This window comes from Pundamilia nyererei, unplaced genomic scaffold (assembly GCF_000239375.1).
Source record: "Pundamilia nyererei isolate P.nyererei 1_Seehausen unplaced genomic scaffold, PunNye1.0 scaffold00245, whole genome shotgun sequence".
Classification (NCBI taxonomy): Eukaryota; Metazoa; Chordata; class Actinopteri; order Cichliformes; family Cichlidae; genus Pundamilia; species Pundamilia nyererei.
In genome coordinates, this window is record NW_005187646.1 from 799,629 (window position 1) to 807,515 (window position 7,887).

The following is a 7,887-nucleotide window of genomic DNA, read 5'->3' on the forward strand; positions in this document are numbered from 1 at the left end:
CATAGCCTCACCATCGTTTGTTCCCAGTTCAGGTTTCTGTTTAGCCACGTTATCCCTGCTGTATTTGTACACTTGTTTTCAGCCATATTAAAGGCTCGCCTTCTGTTAAAGCTCACTCCCGTCTGCTCACTCGTGTACGCACCTGGGTCCATTACACGCATTCTCCACTCGGTCCGTCACAGCGGACCGTGACAGGACGGTAGCTCTCGAGGACCGGGATTGGGCACCCCTGATCTATGGCATCTTGGGCTCCTCTGATTTACTTATTAGCCCATGTTGATAGTACACATTCTTTGTTTATGTTAGTGTACACTGCTAGATGACATTCCAGGTTTTAGCTACCTAGATAACCTTGTAATGTATTCTTAGCTTGTCGTATGTCAGCCAACAGTAGCATTAGCCCTCATTGATAATGACTTCAACTGTTTGTCTCAAAGTGGAGAAAAACCTATCTCGGGATTTGCCCACTTTGCATTGTTAGCAAGTCTTTCGTCCATCGTCGCTGGATGTCAGTAATATTCTGTGGATAAATTTACTGATTGCGTCTTTCAAGTACCTCAACTTTTTAAACTCCCTGTGAGACAGATTAAATTGTGAAGCTCTTGAGAGAGTAAGAATATAAAACAGACATCACCCGTGTAAAAACAAAGCAAATGCAGAAATTATTTAACTGCCTGCTTTTCCCATCTTTGGCTTGTATTTGGCAGCTTTGCAAATAAAACTTGGAAGTCATTGTCAACAGGATTTATCAAGTTCCACCTTAAATGTAAACTGAACGTCTGAGAATAATATTGCAGCCAGAGCAAGAAAAAAACAAAGATTAAAGCAAAGTTGTAGCTGTGTTATGTGTTATGAACCCTTAGATGTCTCTGGATGTCCTTTATGTCCTTACCTAAGCTTGAGTGCCTTTTTCTAAAGAACTTTTCAAATGTTACCTTATCAGTAACTGCAAGTCGTGCCTGACATGTTCACTCACACCACTGTATCACAGTTTTTACAATAATTTACTGTAAAAGTAGCTTAATAAAAAAAACAAATGATGGTCAATTTGCCATTTCCTGCTGTTTCATCAAACTGCTAATCCAGCCTTATGATGTGTGACGGCACATTAATGCTGTACGACAGAAGGTGACATTAATAAAGCAGTGTGGGCTCGTGACACTGGACCGCTCTGGTTTCTGGTTGGTCTGATCGCTCAGGATGATATCTTAAAGTGATAGACCTGAGTGTCTGACTCACTGAGTGATGCTCAAAAGCAGCCAGAACACACAGTGACTGTTCCCACATGGGCAAGTATACACTAAGCCCCTCCAATCCCAGCGCACCCTCCTTTTCTCTTTATTCATCAAGCTGAGCGTGATTGAGTGTGACAGTGCTGCGTCTTGACCGTGGCGAAGCTATAATTATCTGTGATGTCTGCTGGTGCAATCAGAGAAGGGGGCCGACGGCATCCACACATCACTAGAGCACGAGCCCTCTGGCCGGCACGGCACATACCGGGCCATAAATAACCACAAGGAGAGTGAGAAGAGGGGAGATGTAAGAGGGAGGCAGTGGTCAGGAAGATAAGAAAATAAAACCTACAGGATGGATAAAAATATAGAGGCAACAGTGAATTGCTGGTTTTCACGTAAGTAGCAAGAAAAAAAGAGAAACAAAGCCTCTTTTGTCCAATTTAGGCCCCTGTTTGACATGTGCAAGTATATCATTATGTCCTCTAAATCGAATTTATGCTGTCTTTGTTATCACATAGACAGAAAGCTACCTTCAGCAATTTCTTTGCCACAAGAGGTCGCCACATGTAGCTACACAGGTTCAATTTGGCAGGTTGAGTTTTGCGCCCTTCCTGATGTAACCCCATCTCTGGCTGGAATTGAACCAGCAGCCTTTCGTTTGCCAAGCAAATGTTTTAACCACTACACCAGAGTTTAAAAAAAGAAGCCTGAAAGTGAATATTTAGAGCAGCCTGAGCTTTTGGCTCTTAGCGATTATTTGCCAATGAGATTATTATTTGAATATTTGGCCATGTTTAATAATCTGAACATGCCAGCAGTGTATATGAAGTATGTTTCAGAAAATAGGAAAAAGCAAGAGAGGTCCACGTGACTGTTGTGTCCCACGACAGTCACATCCAACTTAGTTCTTTATTTTAGTGATTTAAGTCTGATTTAAGGTGTTAACTGTATTGCTCTGTGCATAAGGAGAAAAAACTAAAGCAAACAAACTGAGAAACTATGCACGGCTTAATGTTGAGGATCATTTTCAATCAGTCCAAAATGAGCAGAGGGAGAATAAGATAAAGATATTAGGTAGGTAGCCGTAAAGAGGTAGGTAGCCGTGATAGATCAAAACCAGAAGAGAGAGACAGAGAATGCAAAGGAGCTGAGTGATACAGTGCACCAGCTGGACCGTACGTGCCAGCTCATAGTGTGAGAGTTGCTGACATGTGAGCTCAGCAGTCAAATTTGTAGACAGGACAGGGCACCGAGACTGTGACGAAATGTTCCCAGCAATACAATGATCGCACGGCAAGCCACACAAAGCACTCAAAGTGATGATGCAAACTGGCTGTGAGTGTTCAAACCTAGTAAACATCACAGAGATAAGCTTGGAAAATTAGGTCCAGTGTTCTGACTGTCTACTAAAGGCACTGAAAGACTTGGATTCATGTGAAGTTTAATGTGACATTTGTGCCCAAAATGTTGGTTTTAAGTGGTCAGAATCAGAATACTTTAGTAACCCCACAGAAAACGATGTAATTTGATAATATGTAAGATTTTCATGTAATTTTTTTTTATGTAAGTATAATATAAAATGGTAAATTTCATGATATGCATTCACTTTATATCAAGCATGTTTTCTTTAATGATTGAATATTTGAATAAATAAACCTTTTATTTTACATATTTTTGTTGTATTTTACTCTAAATTATGAATAATCCTTTTTTTAGTGTACAATCTGGTAGTATGTTCCTTCTCCAGTAGGTAACAGCACCGTGGAGCCAAGATGGACTGCGTTATTGTATTTCTGACTACTTTTTTCAAGTAACTAGTAATGTAAGGGATTACTATTGCAAAAAAAAAGTAATTAGATAACTGTTACTTTCCTGTAAACACGCTGCGTTACTGCGTTAGTAAACCATCGTGATTTTGTTTGTGATAGCATCTCATGACACTGACGTAAGCGCATGCGATGTCCGTCGCAGCAACAGACATGTGTAGATCAACAATGGATAATATGGAGTGCGGGAGAGAGTACAACCATGCAGCGTTTAAAGCTTGGAAGTACTGACATTACTTTGACTTTCCGTAAAAAGTGACAAAAACATTAGCATCCGCTGTTCACTCTGCGGGGGAAGAAAACTTCTTTCCTCAGCGTTTCAAATCCGAGCAAGCACCCAGCAAGCCGCCACATGAATGTGAAATTCACAGATCACCCCGCTGACATGACCGCTGCGACAGGACTCAGTGCCGCTGGATCTTTGATTTTATTTTATTTTTTTTGTGTTTTACTTGCATCTATTTGAAAGAGTGAGTGTAAACACAAATCATTATTTTATTTTATATGCTGGAATATGCAGAAAATAGGTTTAAATGTTAAACAATTTCTTAATTTCAAAGACAGTTGCATATATAAATTTTGCTTAATGCAATGTGCATAAAATTAAAAGATTAAAACTAATAAAACATTTTTTAAAAAGAGGCTTTCCATTTGATTATGCATAAAAAATAGAACTGGGCTGAAAGTTTTATTGCTTCTATTGCTACGTATTTAGGTTGTGTATTATGTTTTTTAAAAGTAACTAATTAACTAAGTAACTAATTACTTTTGAAAATAAGTAATCAGTAAAATAATGGGATTACTTTTCTGGAGAAGTAATCAGTAATTGGTAACTAATTACTTTTTTCAAGTAACTTGACCAACACTGGTGTGAAGAAACAAAAAAATTTAGACAAGCAGACTGTTAGACAGTCCATGAATGAAATGTCTTTGACAAAGACACTAAATCTTATGTGCTTTCATGCAGCAGTATCTGCTACATGCTACCTTTTTCATTCTGACTACTTCACTTCATAGCCTGCACTTAAAGTAGCTGCATTACACTGCACTGACAAGATGTCAGCATGTGGGAGTTGGAAAAACTGATGTTGAAGATGTGACAGATGGGACTGATCTTTTCTTTTTTCCCAGATACATAACTTATGCCTCGCATGCCTTGCTGTGTGAATTTATGCTGACAAGACCAGACACCCTGAGCAAAACTGTCTCAGCCAAGTGTTCTAATTTTGGAAGTGATACAGAGCTGCAAAAGCAGCAGTATCTTTACAGCTAAATGACTTTTTACAGCGCCGTCACGGCCTCGGTCTTCTGTTCAATCAGCTGTTAAGCATTGGCTTGGAAATATTTACCTTCCCAAGCATTTCTGCAGATTCAAAAATCCATACAGAATGACTGACACCAGCATTTTAAAAATCTTGTAAACAAGATATGAGGTCTTTATTTTCAGTCAAAAGACATTTCTACTAAAAGTGAGAATTTACAGTATTGAAGCAAAAACCACGTCACACACTTATTTATCTGCAGAACAATCCACACAGTGACTTTAATATCATTGTGCTTATTTGTACAGCATTATAAAATCAGCATAAAACCAAGAACTTGTCTACTACCAGAGACTGAAAGTTTAAAGCTGACATCTACTTGATTTTTGTTGTATTATTATTATATCATTGCGCAGGTTGTATATGCCAAAATAGCAAGTTGTCAAACTAGTGATACAACCAATAAGTGGCAGGCAGTTCGTGTAGACAGTCTACTTAAAGTCTTGAAGGATATGTTCCCCAGTCTACCAGGAGGTTTTCTGATTTTAGTTACAGGTGCAAAATACAAGAATAATATACAACGTCCCTAAAAAATAAGAATATTTCATTTTCAACAGGCTTTTGACAGATTCCTAAAATATTTGTGTTTTTGTGCTTTCATGCCAGACACCCTAATAAATTTGTTAAGAACTGTATAGCATATATATTCTGTAATGTTCAGCTGTGCAGCAGAGAGAATGCAACAAGCTAATTTTAAGTGTTTCCCAGTGAGGCTCTGCAGACATAGAAGATGGGCTGACTATATGAAACTTAAAACCCAATCTCGGCTCTTGGAACTTAAATGCACTTTTAATAAGTAGGATAAGGTTTCAAGACAATAAAGATTAACAAGATTATTGGTGTAGTATTTGTGCAAATTACCGGTTGGTCTTACTGAATCAGTTATATATCATTAAAGCTTTAAAATCCCTCATCATGATGGCTTCTTTTGATAGGAACAATGTGTTTAAGCTCCTTGTGATTACCTTCACCGAGGTCCATGACGGCCAAGACGGCACTGCACCTTGCCTCTCCCAGCTCATTGGTTGCCACGCATGTGTACAAGCCAGCATCACTTGTGCGGCAGTCTCGTATCCAGAGACCACCCGAGTCCTGGGCTTCCGATGGAGATAAGAGCTCATCGTTGCGGTACCAGGCCAGCGAAGGTGTCGGATGCCCCAGCACTGACACCCTCAGTCGGATATCACAACCTGTTCCCACTGCTGCTTTACGGAGCTTACGCACAAAAACCGGAGCTGCTGGTTCTTGGATATTAGCCCCATTTTCTGGAACGTGGTCAATGCTGATTTTGGCCCTCTTGGAAGGGATGTTCGAACTGGAACTGGAACTTGAACCGTGGCTTTCTGCCATCTTGACTTCTTAAAGACTTTTTAATTAACTGTACTTCTTATCTGGCAATTGACTGGGTTATCAAGATGAACTGCATTTATTGAATGCCTCTTCTGAAAGACTCCATTAGTTTAGATGTCTCTGGGCTCACTGGGAGTGCATAGGGGGTTTGAGCTGGGATGTTGCACCAGGAACTGAAAAAAAAACAGAGTATATTTATCACACTGACATCAAAGTTATCTACCGATCCCAACATGCCAAAAAAAACCCAAATAAACAAACAAAAAAGAGATATTTTTACTCTGTAATATGTATAAAATGTATTATTTTGAAACTGGTTATTAAAATGGCTTAAAAGGGGCTGATTGTACCCTTTGTAATGTCTCTATATACCAAGTGAAAGTAAAGTCATTATAAGTGACAAAAAAGCATCCTGGTCTTCAGTGCAAACCTGAATATTGTTGCATGAAATTGTGAGAAGCCCAGGTTTACTACGGGCTTTAGTGGGAAAACTGAGCTTGTTAATGTGTTTTAACCCAAACTGTGACCTTTCCTTATAACCCCAATTCCCCCCAAAAATTGGATGATGTGAAAAATGTAAATAAAAACAGAGTGCAATGATTTGCAAATCTCAAAAACCCATATTTTATTCACGGCGGAGAACAGAAAACATATGAAATGTTTAAACTGGGACATTTTAGTATTTCATACAAAATATTAGCTTATTTTGAAGCAGCAACACAAAAGCCTGGAAAAATAAGTGGAACTAACAAGCAGCTGCTGGAGGCACATTACCATAGTAACATGTTTGTAACATGAATAAGTTTAATGTAAGTAAGTTAAGTAAAGACGGGCAGAGGAGAATAATAATGTTTATATTATTATTATTTTATCATTATTATTAATAATAATAATAATGATATTTTTACATGTTTCTCAATGTAAAACTGTAAAGATTGTGAATATTTCATCATCTGCAGAACATAACATCATCAAAAGATTCAGAAGAGCTGGAAAAATCTCTTTGTACAAAGGCTGAAAATCAATACTGGATGCTCATGATCTTCAGGTCCAAAAAAAAGTGAGGATTCTGCCTTAGAAATCACTGCAGGGACACTTTCAGCAGTCACTGTATGTGTATGTCATTATTGTATGTCCTCTCATTTTGGCACCCGTGCCACGAAACTGATGAACCACAGAGAAGTCAAGCTGTGGTAGCCGGGAGGGAGAACCAATTTTAGAACCTTTTTGGATGCCACTAGTGGGTCTTAGACTAAACAACAGCCTGTAGCTTGAAGAGTGGTACAAGTTGTCAAAGGACTGTGACGCCAAAGGTCGTGATTTGGTTTCCTTCACCTACCTGCAGTTAATGTTGGCAATTTTTTTCTAAATGATAATAATACTAATCAAATGAGGGAAAAATTCATTCAATTATTCAATTATGACAATAAAATGACATTTTTTTGCCATTTAAAGGGCAGAATTTCATAAGCCTGTGTAGGAAAAAGTGTAGTGATCACTCCAGATGACAGCAAGTGGAGAAGCAAAATTAAAGAATAGCTGGCGTATTTCTTTCATGTGTTAATGTATGATGTTTCATATGCTGATCCAAGGAGTCGCCTAAAATAGGCTATATAATAGAAAGTAATGCACCTTACCTCTCTCTTGCCATCAAAGCCGACAAGAATCCCTTTGGACATCCCCGCAAAGTCCATGTTAAGGTAACAAGATCCATGGAGCAAAATGTTTCATCTCAAATCATTTGCTAAAGCCCGTGTCTCTCAGTGTCCTCAGCGAGCACGGGCTGTAGGTGTAAGGCCACCCTAGATCATGTAGCATTAGCAGCCACGGCCATGGTCCCTTTCAACAGCTTGAACCCTGGTGAAGGTGAGACAGAGACAGATCCCTTTTTTCCTAAATGTCAAACGACTCAGGCCTTCCGGTCTTGTGTTTTTACCATTAAAAGAAAATGTAAGTGCTTTTTAAAATCGACACCCTTAACCTTTTTAGGCTTTAATGTTCTCAAGTTGGTTCGTGTTATCTGTCTCCTTCTCTCCCTTGTCACTGCTTCACTCCCAACTCCTGCAGGTCGGGAACGACAGCTGCACCACCACAGATAGGTCACATTTCCTAGCCTGCAATGTATAACCTATTCTCACACACACACACACACAC

The 7,887-nt window shown here is 39.0% G+C and overlaps 1 protein-coding gene across 2 annotated transcripts in view; it reads right to left on the reverse strand.

The window, feature by feature from the left end:
• LOC102192658 (striated muscle preferentially expressed protein kinase-like) overlaps positions 1-7,813 on the reverse strand; it is a 59,832-nt gene extending 52,019 nt beyond the window's left edge. For both annotated transcript variants that reach the window (XM_005749459.2, XM_013915016.1), the window contains exons 1-2: positions 7,371-7,813; positions 5,349-5,906 (exon numbers count right to left, since the gene is read on the reverse strand). In XM_005749459.2, the coding sequence (XP_005749516.1) occupies positions 5,349-5,733 (385 nt within the window). In that variant the 5' untranslated portion in view covers positions 5,734-5,906; positions 7,371-7,813. The remainder of the gene's footprint in view (positions 1-5,348; positions 5,907-7,370) is intronic.
• Positions 7,814-7,887: the final 74 nt, after the last annotated feature.